The sequence below is a fragment of the Danio aesculapii genome, chromosome 8 (genome assembly GCF_903798145.1).
Source record: "Danio aesculapii chromosome 8, fDanAes4.1, whole genome shotgun sequence".
Taxonomy (NCBI): Eukaryota; Metazoa; Chordata; class Actinopteri; order Cypriniformes; family Danionidae; genus Danio; species Danio aesculapii.
This window is the reverse complement of record NC_079442.1, coordinates 5,477,616-5,501,366: the sequence shown is the minus strand read 5'-3', so window position 1 is coordinate 5,501,366 and position 23,751 is coordinate 5,477,616. Positions and strand designations below refer to the sequence as shown.

The 23,751-nt window shown below is 35.3% G+C and overlaps 2 protein-coding genes across 3 annotated transcripts in view; both read right to left on the bottom strand.

Moving 5' to 3' along the window:
• prickle3 (prickle homolog 3) overlaps positions 1-2,697 on the bottom strand; it is a 72,306-nt gene extending 69,609 nt beyond the window's left edge. Inside the window, exon 1 of the mRNA XM_056463067.1 lies at positions 2,449-2,697. Coding sequence (XP_056319042.1) covers positions 2,449-2,490 — 42 coding nt within the window. The 5' untranslated portion in view covers positions 2,491-2,697. The remainder of the gene's footprint in view (positions 1-2,448) is intronic.
• A 3,261-nt stretch (positions 2,698-5,958) lies between these two features.
• The window catches only part of plp2b (proteolipid protein 2b), a 37,750-nt gene continuing 19,957 nt past the window's right edge, over positions 5,959-23,751 (bottom strand). Inside the window, exons 2-5 of one of the 2 annotated variants that reach the window (XM_056463066.1) lie at positions 15,897-16,052; positions 15,711-15,809; positions 15,383-15,479; positions 5,959-8,585 (exon numbers count right to left, since the gene is read on the bottom strand). In XM_056463066.1, the coding sequence (XP_056319041.1) occupies positions 8,578-8,585; positions 15,383-15,479; positions 15,711-15,809; positions 15,897-16,052 (360 nt within the window). In that variant the 3' untranslated portion in view covers positions 5,959-8,577. The remainder of the gene's footprint in view (positions 8,586-15,382; positions 15,480-15,710; positions 15,810-15,896; positions 16,053-23,751) is intronic. The other variant, XM_056463064.1, reaches the window with a different exon arrangement.

Below are 23,751 nucleotides of genomic sequence, written 5' to 3'. Positions count from 1 at the left end.
CGATCCTGTTACCTAAATTATTTCATAGATATAAGTTGTTTGGTGTACAAATTCACATATTTGGTAAATCATGAGAATTTGCTGAGTTTCTTTGAGCTAATAGCATGTACAGCATGTGGCTAAATTTCTATTAATTGCAAATTTTATTCAAAAAAAATATTTATATGAAGAGTAACAGGAATCAATAAGAACAGTGAGAAGCATCAAAATTTGACTTGCATAAACAATCCGTAAATAAACGCAAAATATGGAGAGCGAAGCTGTTAATTACCTGATTTCTTTTACAGTGAAATATAGAATATGTATTGCTTAACTTTACTTTTTATTTAATTTACTAATAAAGTACAATAAAACAATAGTTGTTGACCATTGTGCTGTACAAATCTTGCGTTATAAAATGTCAAAAATGAACAACAACAGATAAAACCACATACAGTACAACCAACATAGCACAAAAACATTAAATGCACACAGCAGAAACAAAGATATGCACAATAAGATCAATTTCCTCCCAATTTAAAAGCTTTTTCTAAGAGTTGTAGTTTGAGTTTCCCCTTGAACCAGATTCATTAGAGATTGTTCTACTAGATATCGGTAGCCCATTCCACATTTTAGGACCTATACAGAAAAAGCCTGGTCTCCTTTTTCTTTAGGTTGGATCTGGGGACTTTTAACTTTTTCCAGTTTGACGACCTTAAACATCTGGCAGATATTTTAACAGTAATAAGATGAGAAAGATAGGGTGGTGCCTGACCATTCAATACCTTAAAAACTCTATTCTAAAACATATCGGTAGGCCCACACCGAATCTGCACACGCAGAATTCTGCAGAATTCCACAGATTTTTAGCCCATCATTGATTCTGTTTATTTACTAGTGTAACTGTGTGTAAATTCATATTTATGCAGTTTTTAAATTAAAATTTAGTAAAATTATTGACTACTATGAAAATATTTATATGGTTTATTTACAACAGTTTGTAAAGTAATATTTTCAGTCTTTTAGTAGATATATTATATGAGAGACTTGCTTTATTTAACCTAATAAAGTGGATCTAGTTGGATTTAAATTGTAAACATTAAATAAATGTTAAAAAGGTATTACTTTTTATTTCATATGTTAAGGTTTTAGTTATGTTACTCCCAAAATCATTTCGCATAAATCAGCAGATTTTTAACAAAATTTTGCGCTGAAAAAGCAAAAAATGATGATTCCGTCTGGCCCTACATATTGGCAACCTGTTTAAGGAGCACAGGATGGGGGTAATGTGTTCAATTTTACTGGTGCCAATAAGAAGCTTATAGTGGCTGCATTTTGGACCACTTGTAGACGATTTATATAGGATTGGCCAATACATAAATGACTTTATTAAGTTACAACAGTCCAAGCGTGATTATATAAATGCATGAATTAAACTCTCGAATTCCGCTTAAACATATATACCAGAATAGCACTCTAGAACAATTTAACTAATGAAGCATAAGCATGACCATGATTTCTTACAAAACATATCTAAACTTTATAGTAGCAAACTGTAACCCATCTATCAAAGTGTTACTTAACCGACCATTCACTGTACAGAGAATATTTCCAGCATGAGCTAGAGGTAAAGTTGGTTTAAAGTTTGGATATTCAGACATTCTCCTTAATAATATAATTTCAGAAAAGTATTCTCTGCGAATTCTAAAAAGGAAATCATATTAGCAGCAAATGACTATCAATATACAACATTGTTCACAGTGAATTAGAGTGTTCATGTTGTTTGGACGACAAACTTGCATGCTAATTCCGATCGAATACTCAAAGTAACATGGTAAACAATATAGAGACTGCTAAATGAACTAATGTGCGAATATAAAACCAACTTTACCTCTATCAGCATTTTGCATTAGGCTTACTTGTTATTTTAATAATGAACTATGCACAAACAACACACATTGCCTGTATTGTTATTCTGCACATTAAAAGCAACGCGCTTTATATAAAGTAAAACATATTTATTTATTTATTTTACAATGAAATTGTATCCTCAATCGATGACGTCACCTGCGCAGGTAAAGCTGACGTAGGCACACATAAGTCACGCCCCCTCAATAAAATAGTTAACGAATTATTTAATACGTTATAAAGGCAAAAAATGACTGAAAACCGTATATTCCGCGACCAAAACACAGCATTGGTGATACAAAAGGAAAGTGTGTTAAAAGTATAGAGGACTCAAGCGTCTTCAACTTGGGAAACATCTCCTCAGGTAAAGTACAAAAAACAAAACAAACTAATAAACAATAACTTTCACCCAGCAGGATATCACAGTAAGTTTAAAGAGACTTTTAAATCCCCCAAACCACGCGGCGTTCATTCGGATAACCGAGGAGAAACTGAGGGAAATGATAAAAACGCCTTGTGGTTTCGTTAAAAGCGGGATGCCACGACATGAGAGCAACTTACCGAGCGATTGGAGCGCCGTTTCTTCGAGCCCCGCGAGAACATGTCGGCGGATTCACGACAAAACTCGCATAATGTCCGCTTTTAGTTCCCTTCAGTGCGAGGTAAGTTGTTGTGACTCGTCTTTGAGGTAATGTTAAATCAAATGTCAGTTTTTCTGGCTTTTTAGATCTCCGTGTTGTAGGAACTCCACAAGAAGTTGCCCGTAAGAACGTGTATCCAGACGGGCTACACCTACAGGACAAGTGTTTAACTGTAGTGTGCTATGAGGATTGAGGACCACCCCCTGCCCTGTTCACAACTGTATACTGTATGTAGCCTACTTAATACCAAAACAAGCCAGTCGCGGTGTGGATGACAACGGCATACACTTTAAAAAAAATGGGGTAAAGTTGGTTATTGAGGTAAAGTTAGTTTTATATTCACACATTTAGACTTTCCCCTTAATAGTATATTTATATAACTATCTCTAAATAGTGAAATCATATTAGCAACCAATGACTATCAAAGTACAGCATTGTTCACAGTCAATGTACTGCTAATGTTGTTTTGAAGTCATTCATGCGATTTCAGACTGAATATTCAAAGTACAAGGTATAAAGCAAGATTTATTCTGGACAATAAATCAATGTATGTATTATGTAACACACTGATGTTGCCATATATGAGTTGTGTTGGAATTTGAGGAAAACATATATATCTAATAGGCGAATAGTGCAGAAAAAAATGATTAGACTGATAGAAAATGTGTGGTATTTGGAACACACAAACCTTCTTTTTTTTAAAATTGAAGATACTTAAGTTCAATGATTTGGTTAAATTTAAAACATCACAATGGATGTTTAAAGCTATAGGAAAAAAATTACCTCCGTAATGCATACAAATGTTTTTAAAGAAAGACAAGGAGGATATAATCTGAGAGAAGAACAACATTTTAGGAGGTTGAAAACAAGGACAACTTTAAAAAGTTGCAGTATGTCTGTCTAGAACAGATTCTTAAACATTGTCAGGACAATAATCAATTTAAAAAGTTGTATAAATATATTTTATTAAAGGAATATAATGATTGAAAAAGAATAAAATGAGAAACACTAAGTTGTTTTTGGTATGTGTTATATAATGTAAATATACAAATAGAATCAAATATTATATGTCAAAGATGTCAAAAGGATGAAATAAGTCTCACGTAGCGCTCATATGTCTCATGTAAAAAGAAGAGATAAGTAAAAGAAGAAATAAGTTGAATAGATGAATGATGTGTGTGGTAATGGGGTGGGGAATATGATAAGCTTGTGCTTCATCCCGCTCCATTTCGACCATGTTGAAATGTATTTTTTGTTGAATAATATTTATGTATATTGTTGTATATTTGCACTCACTACTTGTATTTTTTCAAATATATTTATTATCTGTTTTTTGTCCTGTCTCTGTAATCCTGTTGCACTGTAGAAGCTCTGTCACGAAAACAAATTCCTCGTATGTGTGAACATACCTGGCAATAAAGCTCTTTCTTTCTTTCTTTCTGATGTATGATTTTTTTTTTTCTGTTCAAAATAAATAAATCAAATCAGTATTCAAAGTACTATGGTAAACTATATAGGGAGTATGTCTTTACCTCAATAAGTTGATTTTATATTTGCACATTCAAACTTTCTTTTTAATAATATAATTTCATAAAAGTATATTTGATACTTCTAAATCATATTATCAGCCAATGACTATCAAACACAACGTTGTTCATAGTAAATTAAATAGTGCTAATGTTGTTTTGAAGTCATTCTTACATCTGATTTTTAGGCTGAATATTCCGACGAAACAATATAGGGAGCATGTCACTGTTAAAAATAAATCTATCTATCAATCAATCAATCTATCTATCTATCTATCTATCTATCTATCTATCTATCTATCTATCTATCTATCTATCTATCTATCTATCTATCTATCTATCTATCTATCTATCTATCTATCTATCTATCTATCTATCTATCTAGTATGTCTATCAATTCATCCATCCATCCATCGGTGTTTAAAGTTTACAATCATGACTTTTTACTGTTACTGATGCGTACATTAAATGTGGCATTTAGTTTATAGTAGGCTAAATTGACTTTATTTGATTTATTTATTATCCTATTATGTAAATTGTTATAAAATACTTGACTATTTATTATTTTTAACATTACAGATAAACAACTGTATGTATGTATGTATGTATGTATGTATGTATGTATGTATGTATGTATGTGTGTGTATATATATATATATATATATATATATATATATATATATATATATATATATATATATACATACATACATACATACATACATACATACATACATACATACATACATACATACATACTAAACAATAGCAATAGTTACATTATTTTATGACTATATGTGAATTATTATAAAATTGAAAATAAAATAGATAAAATAAATTAGAACATTTTTATGAAAACAATGGGATACAGTCAACGATTACAGCGGGGGATTATCACCAGAAAAATACAGTTGTTTTTTATTAATTTGCATTAGAGATTATTCAGTGTCCATTTCTAATAAAAATAAATAGCATTTTGGTGTACACTTTTGAATTTAGATAACGCTACTTTGCAAAGGTAAATTTTGTGGAGTATTTTAAAATGCACTTATTTAACTTTATTTAAAAGCCAAATTTTAAAGAGGACACACACACACACACACACACACACACAAACAAACACACACACACACACGTGTAGTTTATTTATTTTTTCCCTACCAAACCGAAAAACACGGATGCCAATTTCACAATATTCAATCAAATATTCAAAGTAAATGCTGCCATCTAGTGACACATATTCACATCACATGGATTTGATCTCCAAGATGCTGGCATTCAGATATAGATAATTCATTTTAAAATGTTTTAATTACATATACAAATATTTTATATAAAAAAACTAGGTACCTCAGTGGTTAGCACTATCGCCGTACAGAAAGAAGGTCGCTGGTTCGTGCTCCGGTTTCCCCCACAGTCCAAACAAATGCGCTACAGGTGAATTGAATAAACTAAATTGGCTGCCAATTATTGGCTGTAGTTTCTGTGTGTGAATGAGAGTGTATTGGTATTTGTCAGTACTGGGTTGCTGCTGAAAGGACATCCGCTGTGTAAAACATATACTTGAATAGTTGGCGGTTCATTCCGCTGTGGTGATCCCTGATGAATAAGGCACTAAGTCGAAGGACAATGAATGAATGAAATTGGCTGTAGTGTATGTGTGGGTGTTTCCCAGTACTGGGTTGCAGCTGGAAGGGCATCTGCTGTGTAAATTATATGCTGGATAAGTTGGCGGTTCATTCTGCTGTGAGACTAAGCCGAAGGAAAATGAATGAACTCGCGTCCATTTAAACGGCACGTTATTGTCAGCCGAACCATCCCTAACAATCCAGCAGGTGGCGCTGTTGCATTTGCTGTCTTCATTTAACACAAACACACAGTCGCACACGCACAGAGAGACAAAGTGAACAAGTAATAACAGCCTTTTATTAAACGTTATCGAAACTCCAAATATCAGAAACACCAATTAGACAGAGACAAGAATTACTTCAACATGCTTCTACAAACAAAAATATGCACAATTTATCTGAAAATGTGTTTTTAAAAGAGCAGAACATCCTGAGTTAAGTTTTTTTCTGAATTGATGGCATTTCTGACCATCTAACAAATATATAAGAACAAATGCTCATTAAAAAAACAGGCAGTCTTGACCAACTGGAAAACACAGTATAATTTATAAATGGTTTCATCTAATTATATGTTATAACAAGTTTCAAAGACTTGTATAACCAACAACAGGTCAGATTATTGTGATTTACCATTATATTTTTTGACTTTCTGACAATAAAATGACACCTTCTGTAAAAATCAGATGCTTTTCCTCCTGAAAAGATGCTTTGTGTGTGAGAAGAAAACCCAGTTTTGTCAGTCCAAATATTCCAGAACAATCTCTTTAAGGCACATTAAAATCATCTCTGGAGTTAACTTTTTTAATATTATTATTCCTAGTATTTCCTTGGGAAATCATTGACAAGGTGTCTGTGCTATTTTAGTACTATAAGGACGATGTCTATTCAATGACTTGGTTTATCATACAATAAAAAAACCCTTATGGCATCAAGAAAATAAGCATCCATTGAGGTCACATGTGAGAATGATGAACATATTGTACTTATTGTTAGTACAAATTCATACCATCTTGGAAGAAATGAAACTGAAATGTCATTGAAATTGTTTTACCTGAATGTTTAACTGTTTATCTCTAATCCTGTCTGAAATCGATAAATCCACATGGAACTGCTTTGTTTTAGGCACAATCATCAAGAACAATCAAAATTAATTCAAATGTAGTCAATTTAGTTACAGTTACGAGCTGCGGTGACATTTTACACCAACACCAATTTAAGCAAACTTATCAGAAAAACAGCACCAGACTGAATTAAATCAAGGTTTTTTAACACGAACCACTACTACTACTAATAATATAACTGTTTAAAATGTAATAAAACAAATGGAAGGACAAGTTATTTTGAAATAGTTGTGCATTTTTCAAAGAGATAGTTCACCCAAAAATGAAAACTGACTCAACATTTACTCTCCCTCAAGTTTTTCCAAACCTTTATGAGTTTTTTCTTCTATTAATTACAAAAGTAGATGTTTTGAAAAAAGCTGGAAACCGGTAACCATTGACTTCTATATTAGGAAAAACAAATACTATGAAATTCAATATTTTCAGGATTCTAACATTCTTCAAAATATCTTCTTTTGCGTTCAACATAAGAAAGAAAGTCATAAAGGGTGTGTAAATGATGACAGAATAGTAATTTTTCTTAATAACCGGTAACCATTGACTTCCATAGTAGGTAAATCAAATACTATGAAAGTCAATGGTTACCGGTTTCAAGAAAAAAAGACAACTCTGTGATCATTTACACACCCTTTATGATTTCTATTTTCTTTTTATGAAGGCAATGGTTTCCAACATTCTTCAAAATATCTTCTTTTGCATTCAACAAAAGAGAGAAAGTCATAAAGGGTGTGTAAATAATGACAGAAATGTCTTTTTTTTTCTGGAAACCGGTAACCATTGACTTTTATTGTAGGAAAAACAAATACAATGAAAGTCAATGGTTACAGGTTTTCAGCATTTTTCAAAATATATTCTTTTGCGTTCAACAAAAGTAAGAAAGTCATAAAGAGTGTGTGAATGATGACAGAACTGTCATTTTTCTGAAAACCAGTAACCATTGACTTGCATAGTAGGTAAATCAAATACCATGAAAGTCAATGTTACAGGTTTTTCAGCATTCTTCAAAATATTTTCTTTTGCGTTTAACAAAAGTAACAGTCATAAAGGGTGTGTGAATGAAGACAGAACCGTCTTTTTTTTCTGAAAACTGGTAACCATTGACTTCTAGGTAAATAAAATATTATGAAAGTCAATGGTTACAGGTTTCCAGCATTCTTCAGAATATCTTCTTTTGCGTCATAAAGGGTGTATGAATGATGACAGAAATGTCATTTTTGGGTAAACTTTCCCTTTAAGCCCTTTTGTAACCAAACAAGCTGAAGATTTTGTGCTAGAGCAAGATGACAGCGATGACTCTTTGGATGCCAACAGCTTTCAGTTCCTTCATAAATGGCTGTTTCTTCTTCTCATCAGTCTTGCAGTTCAGTCCATTTAGCTTCTTTTGTATGTATGCATCTCTGTGTGTGTGTGTGTGTGTGAGATCCCTTTTGCATTCCTCCAGTCTTCATCTGTCATGGTAACTTCGCGATAACTCTCAGGAATTCTCTCCTTTTGCCTTTTTTAGACTCGATCTCCATGTTTTGGTTGCTGTTAATGTTGTAGTGAGGCAAGCAGTTTTCAAACTGTGTCATCTGTTTAAAATAAAACAAGGGAGAGAAAAGAAAAAGGGAGACGCCAAATAAATCACCAGGGAATAGTTAGTTGAGTTAAGCTGTTATGGTTACAGGACACGAAGAGTGGGCATGTTAAGCGGCATAGTTTTAGGTGAGAGACCAGTGAAAAAGTGTTTGGCTCAAACACCAAATGTCAGCTGTAAAACTCCAGGAGACGGCCTTCAGCGACCTGTTCAAAGAGAGTCACAACATGTGCTGTTAAAATCAGGAGACACTCCCACAGGTTTATCCCTTGTGTGCTTTTGGGGATGTTTTCAGCCACTCTGAGGTGATTTTGAGTCTTTAATTGGCCACAACTTTCTCTGTGTTTCAGCAAATGGAATGATTTTTGGTGACAAATCTTAGTTTGACGCATATTTTGGGAAAATGCTTTGAAAGTTTTCAAAAATTCAACAATACACTCAAACTGACTACCCTTTTGTTATGTTTGGGGCTGTTTTTGCTCCATTGATTTCCATTATAATCACATTTTCTGATCGCAAGGCCTTGACACCATATTATTACATGTTCTTTACTTTATTGTTGGTGGTTTTCCCTGTTAAGAAGAGCTGCAATTAGTAATTTTTAATGTTGATTATCATTTGCAGTGCAAATAAAGCTTAGCTTATGGCTTTTTTATGGAGTATATAGTATGTGTGTGTGAGACCTTTGCATACTTTCCTTAATATATCTGAGAAATAGGAAACTCCAGAAACTTGTTTGCACAGGCCTACCTAAAGGGTTAATGGTGCCAACTGATGATCAACAGTAAAAACTAAACATTTGACCTCTTCCCAATAGGAAAAACCAACAACAATTAAGAATGCATCATTATATGGTGTCAAGGCTTTGCAATCAAAAAATGTGCTTATAATGGAAGTCAATGAGGCAAAAACAGCCCCCAACATAACGAAAGGGTAGTCAATTTGAACAATACACAAGGTTTAAAGGGATGGTTTATATAAAAAAGGACAATTCTGACATCCTTTCCTCACTCTCATGTCATTCCAAACTCTCCAGAAATGTAGTTTATCTTCTAAATAGCTCATGTTGTCTGTCCTTTCAGTGAAAGACCATTTCAACAATCTTGGAATTTTTTAAAAGGTTCACAAAGAAAAAAAAGGACTTTTATTTAAAAAACACAATTGTGTCTGAATTAAATTCAATTTACAAAAGTGATTTATATATATATGGAAGGTAAATCCTGCCAATTTTAAATAAATCAAATAAACATTTGAAATGAAAATGAAAATCAGATTAACAATTTCATTTTAAAACACTGTTCGCAAAATATCTGCCAAAATTGAAATCGAAATGAAATTATTTAATTTTCATTTTCATTTTCACTTTGACAACACATCGTCCCTGTCAAATTGATAATTAAAATAAAGTTTCCAATTTAAGAATTAATTTTCACTGCATTTCCGCGTCAAGACTGCCAATATTAAAATGAAAAGCCAAACTGAAAAATAAAATTATCAATTATTAATTTAATTATCAATTTGACAGGGACGATGTGTTGTCAAAGTGAAAATGAAAATGAAAATTAAATAATTTCATTTCGATTTCAATTTTGGCAGATATTTTGCGAACAGTGTTTTAAAATGAAATTGTTAATCTGATTTTCATTTTCATTTCAAATGTTTATTTGATTTATTTAAAATTGGCAGGATTTACCTTCCATATATATATAGTATATATATAAACAATGCATTTGCATACATAAACAAGGCATTTGATTTATATATATTGTAAACAAGGCATTTGTCCCCACAGAACTGTCGCTCACTGGATGTTTTCTCTTTTTCAGACCATTCTCTGTAAACCATAGTGATGGTTGTGCGTGAAATCCCAGTAGATCAGCAGTTTCTGAAATACTCAGACCAGTCTGGCAGCAACAATCATGCCACATTCAAAGTCACGTAAATCACCGTTCTTCCCCATTCTGATGCTCGGTTTGAACTGCAGCAGATCGTCTTGCCCATGTCTACATGCCTAAATACATTAAGTTGCTGCCATGTGATTGGCTGATTAGAAATTTGCGTTAACGAGCAGTTGGACAGGTGTACCTAATAAAGTGGCCTGTTAGTGTACATAAAAAGGTATTAAAGGGACAATATTTCATATTTTTTAGCAATTGCTTCTCACCTTTTAACACTTCCTTTCTCATGTTGAACAATAAAGAAGGTATTTTGAAGAAAGCTGAAAAGCTATAACCATTGACTTCCATAGTATTTGCTTGTTCCTACTATGGAAGTCAATGGTTACAGGTTTTCAGCTTTCATCAAAATATCTTCTTTAGTGTTCAACAGAGGAAAGAAACTCGTGAAGGTTTGCAACTAGGACTGCACGATATTAGAAAAATCAGACATTGTGATATTTTGTATTTCTCAGATATATTGCGATATAAATACAAGTTCACCAGATGAATGAACAGCCCTATTTGAAAACAATGTCTTAATTTTCAGTCAAGTGGCATGATTTTGTATGGAAACAAATCATGCATGAAATGTAATATGCAAAGAGTGAAATAAACAGTGCTTTATGGTTTACAGGCTCTACTCAAATCGGATTCAGGTATAGAAATTGAAACTTAAACACTGCAAAGACTTTACTGTTGAAACAGTTCAATAAAATTATTTTCTATGAAATATTGTGACTGAATGCTCTTAGCTTAACAACCTGTGCAAATGATAAACTTGTATTCTATTACGGTTAAACTCTGCAGTAACTACACAAATGTCATGTTTTTGGAACTGTGGCTATATAATTTAAATATAATAATAATAATAATAATAATAATAATAATATAGTTATACAGTCCCAACTCAACATTACAAATCCTGCGATATGACTATTGCAGATGTGCACGTTGCGATATAGATGCTGAAACATCGTGCAGTCCTATTTGTAACCACTTGAGGGAGAGTAAATAGTGAGTAAATATTCATTTGTTTTGCTGAACAACCCCTTTAAGTGTTGCCATGTCCACTTTAATATTGGATTTGGCTCCAAGAGTGACAAAGTTTGAGATATTAAAATAGGCAGTACAATATTTGACTCTTATTTGTGTTACTGGATTGTTCTGTTCACTTACAAATATCTGGCAACACAAATAATCCAAGACTCTTTCTTGATGATTTTCTTTGTACAGAACAGACAAGCATTTCTGATACACGACTGACTTCGTCGTTAACTAGTTGTTGTGTAGATGCTGTTATCGTTTCCTGCATTTGTCTCACCTGTAAATTTGTAAACAATATGTGTGTGTGTATGTGTGTGTGTGTGTGTGTCTATAAAGGGATTGCTCACTAAAAGGTGACCTGACAAGCCTATTTAGCTGCACTGTGTATGAGGCAAGTGCATATATTAGGCATATATTCTCAAAGATTATTAAACGCTTTACAATAACTGTCCTGTCTGTATGATCTGGTCATAATAGACTGAATCAACATTAGGCAGAGTAAATAATAATTTCATTTTCATCCATTTTCATTTTTAGGTTGGCTATACCTCTTTAAACATCTTCATTCCGTCTTATGACAATGCATAAAACATTAGGACCACATTGTTAAAGTAACTTAAGTAACAATACATCTCCTTAGTCTTCCAAAATAACGCGCTGTTGTTGACTTGCCAGCATATTTCAGATGTATTTTCCTCAAACAACAAAAGCAGTGTAAAGTGAGCGCAGTACTGTACACATGCTTTTGTACTCTATGATTGCCCAAGCCTGTTTGGATTTGTACTGAACCATGAATGTTACAGTAAGGCAGGCTTCTGTATGTTGAATATCACAGTAAGCTTAGACTCAACATTAAACAAAGACACATGAGCAACTAATGAAGGTTTTTAAAGGACATCCTGATGACATTTGCCTACTTAAAGGGATAATTCACTCAAAAAAACACACTCACTGTTTACTCACCCTCACCTTTATGAGCTTCTTTCTACTGTTGAACACAAAAGAAGATATTTTGAAGAAAGCTGAAAACCTGTAACCATTAACTTCCATAGTAGGACAAACAAATACTATGGAAGTCAATGGTTACAGGTTTCTAATAGTGAGTCTATCTTCTCATAAAGATTTGGAGCAAGTAATGGGTGAGTAAATGATGACTTTTTAATTTTAGGGTGAACTGTCCCTTTAAGGAAAAGCAATCCATTGCAATTCAACTAAATAAAAAGAAATCAGGAAAGCTATCAAATAAACATTTAATTAAATTATTTTAAATCAAGTCATTCACATATCACCCTTCTTAATAAAGTAGTAATAAGCTTTTTTAATAATTAAACACAACATTTTGAGTTTAACGAAAGTCATATTTTCACTCCAGCATATACTGAACATTCATAATTAAGTTATATAATTAAAGGATTAGTTTGAAAATGAAAACCTTGTCATTATTTACTCACTCTCGTGTCATTTTTATGATAGTTTAGATGAAATCCAGGAGCTCTCTGAGAGACAACAAGAATCTTAAGACTTTCAAAGCTCATACAAGGCACCAAAAACATCCTTAAAACAGTTCACGTGTCTTCAGTGGTTCAATCATAATGTTACAAAAGTACGAGAATATTTTTGTTTGCACAAAAAAACAAAAACAAACTTTTAATTTCTCATGAGTCTTGTAGTGTGTGGAGGATGAGGGAGCTCTTTAATATAAAATCCCTTAATTTGTGTTCTGAAGATAAACGAACATTTCAGGGCATTGGAATGACATGACGGTGAGTAATTAATAGCATCATTTTTGGGTGACCTAACCCTTTAAAAATAATAATGTTGTAATAACAATTTCACTGCATTAAAGAATAAAATGTCAAAATAGGGAGATTTAATATGATAGAAATACTGCTGTTAATTCTGGCCTTTATATTACAGTTATTGTTATTATTTTATACAAGACAGTGAAAAAATGTTAGAGGAAGTGTGTTTTATTTTTCTTCTTTACTTTACTTGTGTTATTTCTTGTCATAGTGTATGTTCTGTACGCTCATATTTTCCTCAAATGACCCCGGCTCATGTGTTTTTATATATTATCATGATTACCAGCGATCTCTAACCACCAGAGGTCGCTGGTAAGCACTCCCCCTTACAATAACCTATGGACTACAAATCCGCCATTCTTGGCCTACATTTTCATACATGCACTCCGTTCACAAACACACATGCTTCCTCGTTTTGACTGATTACATTTGCACCAGCTGAGGATTGTCAGAGACTGATTACACACACTCTCACTTCCATTGCTGAGTCTTGTTTTACTGTAAAGTGACATTACAACGCGTTTCCTTAGTCTTGTTTCTCCGTGTGTTTACCCTAGCCTTGTTTACCTAGTTATCCTTGTCTGCCGCCTGCCTTCCGACCTCTCGCCTGTGTTTGATTACGATTCTGGCCTGCCTTCATACATCTGTTTGCACCTGTGTTGACCATTGCCTCCCTGAGTTTGAATAAACCTGCACGTGGATCCTAAACCTCAGTTGTCTCTGTCACTCCCCGTGTTACATATATATTTTGCAGCATACAATAAACCTACTCATTCTAGAACAATTTATGATTTTCAGATGATTGCAATTCCAATTTCCCAATACAGCGCAACCCTAAACTGACATAATTCATCCACAGGGAAATCACTTTTGGCCCGTTTCCACTGAGTGGTACAGTACAAGTCGGTACGATTTTATGCCTGTTTCCTGTCAAAAGGAACAAAAAAATCTAACCGTACCGTATCATACCACTTTCTGGGTACCCTTTCCAAACACTAGAGTGAAGTGTAAAAATACAAAAGAGAAGCCTGAGAAAACAAAGGAGCAAATGATTCTTTCAGCAACCTAAAACATAAACAAGCTGCCGTGTTTAACTATTATCATCACCTTTTAAAGTATTATGAACTCGGAATGAGGAAATTTAAAGATGTTAACATTACATGTGCTGGTGATGAACAAAGATGAGAGGTTTGTGCTGACTGTATTCACCTTATTTTCTGCGTACGAGTGGGCGCAGCTATTTGAATAATTTTGGCTCGAAACTTCCGGTCTCATTCACTTCCGCTCGTTTTGCTGCTTGGTGTTGCAAACTGATATTTTCTTATTCTATTATACTACTTTGTCTGTATTGTAATGCAAACACTTGTTTGTAGAGTAAGTAGTTTGACCGTTTTTTGCCGTTTATTATTCCTAGTCATTTCTCCAATAGGCAGCTGAATCAAAAGTTCTAAAACAATCGCAAAACCGAGCACACTTCCGCATTGAAGAATACGGTCAATATGTTTCATATCATTTATGAATCCAAATAAGGCCGGAATGTATGTTTTGGGTAGTTTTTATTTACAATTGGTAACATTTCAGATACTGTAAGCTGTAAGTAAATGTTTTATTCATTTTATACTTATATAATTATCACAGACATTACAGTAGGCTATTTCGCATTATTATTGGTCTGCAGCTATAATCTATAAATCCTGTTAATAGAAAGGTCAGTAATGAACATTTATTTATACATATTTATGTATATAAAGCATAAGTCTCAAACTGGATTCCTGGAGGGCCGCAGCTCTGCACAGTTTTGCTCTAACCCTAATCAAGCACAGCTGATCCAACTAATCAAGGTGTTCAAGACTACTAAGCAGACTACTGTGCAGAGCTGCGGCCCTCCAGGAACTGAGTTTGAGACCACTGATAAGAAGTGCTTCTCATACGATATGTGAACTTCAAGCGAGAATGACGTCGACTGCAACTTTCTGTCGAACACCACGACTACCAAAAGGGTACCATTGGTACCATTTGGCAATGGAGACACAAGCCTGATAAAGGTGACCCGTACCGAACCGTACCGTACCAGTCAGTGGAAACGAGGCATAAGCAAACACTTCTGCAGCAGATCAACACTTCACGGCTTGTCATTTTATGAGTAATGCAATGACATTGTAAAGTGATTAAACTGTACATGTGTTATGTTTTAATAAATGAACGCGAGTGTTCGGGTACCTGTGGGTGCAGCTGTGTGCTGTCTGCCGCTCTTGATGTCCAGGTAGATAGTGTAGGAATCATACGCAAACAGGATCCCAGCCAGCAGACCAAACACCTGCGAGAAGGTGAGCAACAAGTTCACACAGGTTTTAACATACAGAGCACAGCTATGACAGCAGGAGCACCTGCATTTACAGTACATGAGGAGTAGTAAACCAAAACTGGATAAAAGGTTTGAGTTTAGAATAAATAAAGTTCATTAAGTTCTAAATGGAGATCTTTAACGTCCTCATCATTTACATCATCTTTTGCAGTGTGCGACAGAATGTTGGATGTCTCATCTTACCCCACCAGCGATGCGAGCCCCATCTCCAGCTCCACCGATCACACAGATCAGAGAGGTGATTATATAAAGTGCTGCACCAATAATAGCACGAAACAGATCCTGAAGGGGCAAACGGAGAAAATATGAGCGCAAATCGATCATGTAAAACTCACCACCATGATGCAGTGTCTGCGAGTTTATGCTTACACTCCAGAGCCAGTTCACCACCAGGAACTGTTTGTCCAGCTCCATCATAAAGATAATGAAGAAGATGATGGCAAAGACCATCTGGCAGATGGCGACCGCTGAATACCCTCCATACATCGATGCGGCATAACAGATCAGGATGATGAAACTGATGAGCTACAGACAAACAAAGGAAAAGCATTTACATCAGTAAGGACGTGAACATTTTAATCAGGAAGTTAATAATTAGCTGGTTAGCATTAACAGGCCTAAGCTTGTTTCTTTATTGCAGTGTTGTTATTAAGATTGTAATGAAACAAATCGTCACAGATCAGTTGTGTTAGGTATTGTGTAGGCCTGTCACAATAATCAATATATCAACTGTTTTGCTGTTGCAATATATATATTTACACTTTCACAAATAACATTAAAGCCATTTTCCAATGACATTTACATTCTACCTCACCTATAGTTGGACATTTTTATTTTTTTATATATATTTTAAAGGGTTTTCACCTTTATTGACAGGACAGTGGAGATTGTACAGAGAGGAAAGTGTGGTAAGCAGAGAAAGGCCAAGGATAGGCAAAGGACCTCGTGCCGGGAATCGAACTCAGGTCGCCGCAAGCACCTGGGTGCTATATGTCAACGAACTAATCACTAGGCTATTGGCGTCGACTATAGTTGAACATTTAATAGTATATATAATAGGACATTTACCTTTTTGACATCAAATTACAGGCTCTTAATAAGCTTAAGTATGATAAGTACTTTAAAGTGTTTATGGCTATTTGCATAATTATGCTGTTATATAATCAGCATAAAATGATCTCAAAATGACAATAATATCGCTTATCACAACAACTTATGTAACAATATATCGCACAACAAACATTCCTTATCGTGACAGGCCTAGTATTGTGATGTGCATGTAAAGATTTCAGATTTCCAACAATAAATAAATAATTAAATAAAAATATAGGGCAGTGCTTGTTTTAATCTATTGGCTGCTGGCTGTATTCTGAGATGTGAGCGTTGCTTTTAAAAATGAATGCAAGATACATTGATTGGAAGTTCAAGGTAGGGCAAGTCTGAATCCACTTTTGCTACTTAAAGGATGGAAAAAATGGTCTGTGCACCCAGCGCATGGGTTTTCCGTATTCTCTTAATGAGTTATGGGTGTGTTTGGAGCTTAACGTGCATTAAACCAATCAGAGTCTCACCTCCCATTTCCTTTAAAAGCTGATTTATACTTCTGTGTCATGTGCACACTTATAGTCCGGCGCAGCTTTCGTGCGGTTGCATAGCCCTCGCTGTGGCTGGCGGCGACGCTGAAGTGCACCTTTCAAAAAAACCACGTCCCAACGACTTGTTGCACAAGCTCTGTGATTGGTCGGCTTGGTATCGGTGACGAGCGTGGGCGATGCTGAAAACCGTGAGCCTGATGGAGCGATTGTTTTCAAGTCCAGTCCTGAGAAGGAGCTCCAGATAAAAACTTTTGTTTTGTGTATTCCTTATGATTAAAGTTGCTGCATGTCCGCCAGTTCCCACCTCTGAATGAGCGAGTTTAAGCTACTTGCTACATTAAGGTAGCGTTCAGAAAAAACACAACACCCATGAAGAAACTCGACACAGAGGAACATAAAAACCTACTGCCAGCTAGTGTTTCAGAAGTGTTACTGCAGAGCAACACAAACAGCATGCAGAAGTATAAATGCACGACTAAATGCAGGGCATGCGCCACGGGACATGCCGATCACTCGACGCAGAAGTAAAAACCAGCCATAAGAGTGATTTGCATTCATGGTGTATTCACTATTTACATGGTGGACTTTGTAAGTAGACAAATTGCATGCTTCACCAGATTCTACCAAAACTATATTTTAAAATAAAAAAAAAAATAACTATCTACTATCTGTTTTAGTTTCCTCAAAATAGCAACATGCCAACAATGTGCCTTAACTCACTTCTATTTCAGTTTTAACCTCCCCAAAAACGAAAAGGTTTGAAAGTTTTTAAAATTACAGTATATTGCTATTTTCTCATCAGAATGGTGGCTCAGTGTTTAGCACTGTCACCTCAGCAAAAAGGTGTCGCTGGTTTGAGTCCCGGCTGGGTCAGTTGGCATTTCTGTGTGGAGTTTGCATGTTTCCCAATGTTTGTGTGGGTGCTCCGGTTTTCCACACAATCCAATTGGCGGTTCATTCCGCTGTGGCGACCCCTGACAAATAAGGCACTAAGCGAAAGGAAAATGAATGAATAAATGCTATTTTATCTTTGTAAACAAAAAACAAGAACATTTTGTATCAGTGATGTGAAGCTTGTGTGTATTACATGTTAACTTTAGAAGAATGTGTGAGTACTTCACAACCAAAACAACAATAGTGAAGTACAGGACTGTAAAAGAACAGATGCATGTGAACACGTGTAATGTTGCCTCACTATTAACTTTGACTTGCAGAATACCGTTTTTTAATTTCCACAGATGCTTATTCCATACACTCTCAGAAAAAAAGGTACACGGTGGTCCAAATAATGTTCCTTAAGGAACAGTTTTGTACTTTTGTAAAAGTTGTACCTTATATGCTACAGAAATGACCTCTTATGATAGTGTTTTGTGCCTTTTATGGTACAACTGAAATGAAGGTAGACAATTGTTCTCATAAAAAAGGTACATAAGTGTTGGACAACTCCTTTATTACAATATATATGAAAATAAATATTACTGGAAAGGCAAAGTGATTTTATGAATAATTTCTATATTAAAACGTAAAACTCATAAACATTCATTAATAAGTTCTATAATACAAAACTATCTGATTGGGTAGAACTAAAGTGAGCTCATAAAGCTAGTAAAACTATCACACACAGACGGCAGTCACACATTTGCTCTTGGAGAAAATTATTTAACATTTTTATTTCTTAACGCAACTTCTTGCGATTAGCTAATCGCAATGTTTCAAATCGCGATTACGATTCAATTTCAATTAATCGCACAGCCCTACTATCAACATGTTTTCTGAGAAAAACAGTGACGTGTTCAATACTTATTTCCCCCCGCTGTATATGACAAAACTCATTTTCTTAGTCTTTTTTAGTCAAAATCTTAAAGCATCAGTGTGCTTCCCCCAATTTATTTGGCTTTTTAGGCACCGTTTACACTAATACGTTTTAGTTTTAAAACGCATAAGTTTTGCTACGGTTATGCCATCCGTCCACACTATCCCGGAGTTTTCTAGCGCCAAAAACGGAGTGTTTTAGAAACGCTGAAGAGGCCGTTTTGGTTTTAAAACTCTGCTGCTCCGTGTCAGAGTGGATGGGGGAAAACTGAGACATCTGAAAACGGAGGCGAGGCTGATCATTTTGATAATAACTTAATAGACACCAAAAATGTTGAGGCGTCATGTAGCTACATATTTATATGTGCGTCATCTTCCCTGTATGCATATTTATAGCAAAACAGAGACTTTAACATTAGTGCCTCCTTTCATTTTCATTGAAAATACGAAACATTCCCTCTCTTTTGCTGAATATCAGTTTTAATAATCAATAATGGCCATTATAAAAGTATAACGTACAATAAGTTTATACATAATAGCAAATAAAGGCAAAAAATCAGTCAATATACAGAATGTACAAGGTTACATTAATTATTAACTTATCTTTGCGCTCAGCCAAAACACGTTACCTGAGAACAAGTAATAGATTCAAAAGAATCGGGGAATATGTCGTTAGATAGAGACAAGATGAATTAAACATCACGTTTATCAAATATAGTGAGATTAGATCCAGCGGTAGATCCTTGATGAACAGTCCAACGTGCACAGCTCTCATCTGGGTAGATATGCTGCAGCGCATGCCAGAGTGTGTATATGTGGTCACGTGATGTGCGTTTTCAGTGGTGTGGTGCAGAAGCAGAGCTGTTCTGAAACGCTGGGTGAAAAGCTAGTGTGGACGTAGATAGTTTTCATTCTAAAACGGAGTTTTAAAACTAAAACATACTAGTGTAAACGGGGCCTTAGTGTGGAAATTCTCCCTCTTAAGTACAGTGCGTCATGCTGCCAAATCACCAAAGCTTTTAACTACCGTTCGCAAACGCTCAGAACGACCCAGCTGCTCTAGGTGTCGGTTAACAGTGGAGCTCTGAATTTCACACATCCCCTCAAGTTTCAGAAGCTTTGATTGCTAAAACATGTGGTGCGCACTAAAGAGAGGGGAAAAAACAAGTGTAAACACAGCACAATTCATTCAGTAGAAAGTCTTTATATGGTTATAAGTGAAGAATACCTTGGGGAGTGCAGGAATATCATGAAGTTAAAATCAACTCAGTCCTTGCTTAAACTCTAACAGTCAATACATGTATTTGCAGATCCTGTCAGACAACACTAAACTCTAAACAAACACTGCTGCCTACTAGAAGTTTGTTTCTGATTCGTCAGACTTCGTGGATAATCTCTGACTCATGGTTTGTTTTTAAACACCAATTAAAGGAAAACTATGTGGATATTTGAATTTATTTTAACATGCTTACCAGGGCTGGGCAGTTGTTACTGCGGAATGAATTGTCAATTGTAATAAATGTACTTTTTTCTGTGTATACCGCAAGATGTAAATAAATAGGCGTGGCTAATTAAGGGTGCACTCACACTATGCTATCTGAACCATGCCCAGGCGCATTTCCCGGTTCGTTTGAGAAGTGTGAGTGCTCTGAATTGGGCCCAGGCATGGTTTAGGGTGTACTAACACTATGTACAGTTGCCTTGAAGAGGGCTGAAGTACGCTTGTCACCCCTCCTGAGCACGCTAAGTCATCGATGATGCGCTGTTCAGTAAGTGCTTTCGCTCAGATTTCTTTAGTTATATCGTTTTAGTTGTAGGTATACTGAGTATACGTGAGTATAGCAAGGACTACACCACTGGTTCCTCTCCTCCTGAAGTGTTATTTATGTTGCCATGGTTTGTCGAGGTGTTAATGATTTATACACACACACACACACACACACACACACACGCACACACACCACCGTTAAAACACCTGTGCCCTGTGTTTGCGATGCCCTGCTGCCAGAGTAACAATAGCAAAAACACACACATGAGTGTGAGGATAATGACTCAAACAGGAAGATTATCAGAGTGTTAAGAGGCCAGCTTCCTGTTTACCCTCACTTGGAGAAACAAAATTACTCTACCATGGCAACATGTATTAAATGAATATTCATCTACATCTAAATGTGTGAATGATTTATGTATGCTTTATGGATTTTTTGCTTCTATTGAATCAAACATTAAGTGATTATTTAGCTAAATTTGGTCACTTAAAGGGACAGTTCACCCAAATCTGTCAATTCTGTCATCATTAACTCACCCTTCACTTTTCCCCAACCTGTTTGCAGGGTTTCTACAGGTTTCATCAAGTCAAATTTAGGACTTTTTAAGACCATTGTGAATGAAATTTCAGACTTACACATAGCTAAACACTAAAGCCCTCGCCAGATCACACGATTTTTATTGTCGGTTACGAAAGTCAGATTTTTTTTTCTTGATGAAATCTTGACTTGTCGTGGGTAACAAATGTGCCAGACTACACGTTCCTTGACGATCAGTCATCCCGTGACGTCTACGACGAGTGTTATTTCACAAAGCAAGTGTTGCTTTAACAATATTTCTTATCTCAATTAAAATTTTTTATTTTATTTTAATCTCAATACACACTGACGCTTGCAGACATTATAACTCCATTATTTAAGGGCATTCCTTACGACATGGATAGGATCAAACTTATGATTCCCTTTTAGTATTAAGATATTTTCGTTGAAATCTAAATGTATGTTTTCAATGTATATATGGGTTGCTTTTTAAACACTCCCTCCCTGAACTTGCCGCGAGTGAGATGGAGAAAATGAAAGCACTGAGGAAAAATCAGATGCTCAAGACATAATCTTTAAAAAAATTCTGAAAAAATAAATATAAAAATATATGACATAGATTTGTGATACAATCACAGTGAAGTTAAATCCACTGTGATAATAAGCTAAATTCACTGAGATTAAATCCGCATTAAATCCTTATTTTTCTCATAGCGAAACAAATCATCCATTGAGTTTCATCCGGGTGCTCAGGTTTCCCCCACAGCCCAAAGACATGCGCTATAGGCGAATTGAATAAACTAAACTGGCTGTAGTGTATGAGTGGGTGTGTGTGTTTGGGTGTTTCCCTGTACCGGGTTGCAGCTGGAAGGACATCCGCTGTGTAAAACATATGCTGGAAAAGTTGGTGGTTCATTCTGCTATGGTGACCCCTGATAAATAAGGGACTAAGCCGAAGGAATATTAATGAATAATAAGCACACACACAAACACAAACTACTATATAAAATTTATTATTATATATATTTATGTTATTTATTAGGTTTATATTTGCGTTATACACACCTAGAAGGTCTCAAATCCACGTTAAAGTTATGCTAAAACTGTTCTGTCACTAATTGTTAAACGCAAACACAAATCCGCTGACTGGAATTTTGATTTAAAAGCCTCTAGGTTTTGAGAAAACAGCTCATAATCTAATTCTGAGCTCAACAAAGATGTCTTTTGCTGGCCTTATTTAACTTACAAAAGAGCCAACACAACTATCTGTGCATTCACAAACTGTACATGGAAAAATGTACCCTAAGGTTGAAGGTAAATGTTAGCCTGATCCTACCCAGAACATCATTTAAACTGAAAACTCTTGTTAGCACATCTAGTTTTGATTTTCGGCTAAGCTCAGAATCCCAGAAAAAGGGCTGAGTTAGACGTTTTTCCATTGGAGTAGCCAGCTTAAAACACACATCTTATCTCTCCTTGTCTTTGAAATGAAGCCAGCATGGGAGCACACAGATTTATTGCATACTTTTGACAAATATGTAAGCTCTACATTCATAAATCTTCACACAGATGTGCCCCCTGCTCTACATTAAAATAAACCTCTCCTAAAAATCCCAAATGTTTTAAAAGCTGCTGTTACATCACTTAAAAAAGGGGAAGATATCAAATATACACTTAATTTGAATAAAATATAATGTACTGATTTAAATTCATTCATTTTCTTTACTAATTTTTACTAATCTGGGGTCGCCACAGCGGAATGAACCGCCAACTTATCCAGCACATGTTTTACATGCCCTTCCAGCCGCAGCCCATCCCTGGGAAACATCCATACACATTTACTCACACTCATACAGTGTCAGTTGGTGTTTCTGTGTGGAGTTTGCATGTTCTCCCTGCGTTCACGTGGGTTTCCCCCGGGTGCTCCGGTTTCCCCCACATTCCAAAGACATGCGGTACAGGTGAATTGGGAAGGCTAAATTTTCCATAGTTTATGAGTGTGAGTGAATGTGTATGGATGTTTCCCAAAGATGGGTTGCAGCTGGAAGGGCATCCGCTGTTTAAAACATGTGCTGGATAAGTCGGCGGTTCATTCGGCTGTGGCGACCCCAGATTAATAAAGGGACTAAGCCGAAAAGAAAATGAACGAATGAATGAATTTAGATTGCATGTAAATTTAAACGCCTGTCTCATAAGTTTCGTTTCTAAATGTTCGAATCAAACAGAATCGGCATTTTTTCAGGTTGCCCGAGCTAATGCGCATGTACACTTGACAGGAACAAGATCACGACACCAACGGCTCCTGTACTAGTAGGCGGGGCTTCATTCGCCATATTGACTGTTACACTTTTCCCCATTTAAAACTATACGAGTGACGTGTCTTGTGTATTCTATAGTCTTTTTTCTTATCGAATAAAACGTTTATCCTACTCAGTTGTGCACAAACATTTTTGTTTTATATTTTACAATTTTTTAATGCCTATTTTATGTACATATTGCTGTTTCCATCAA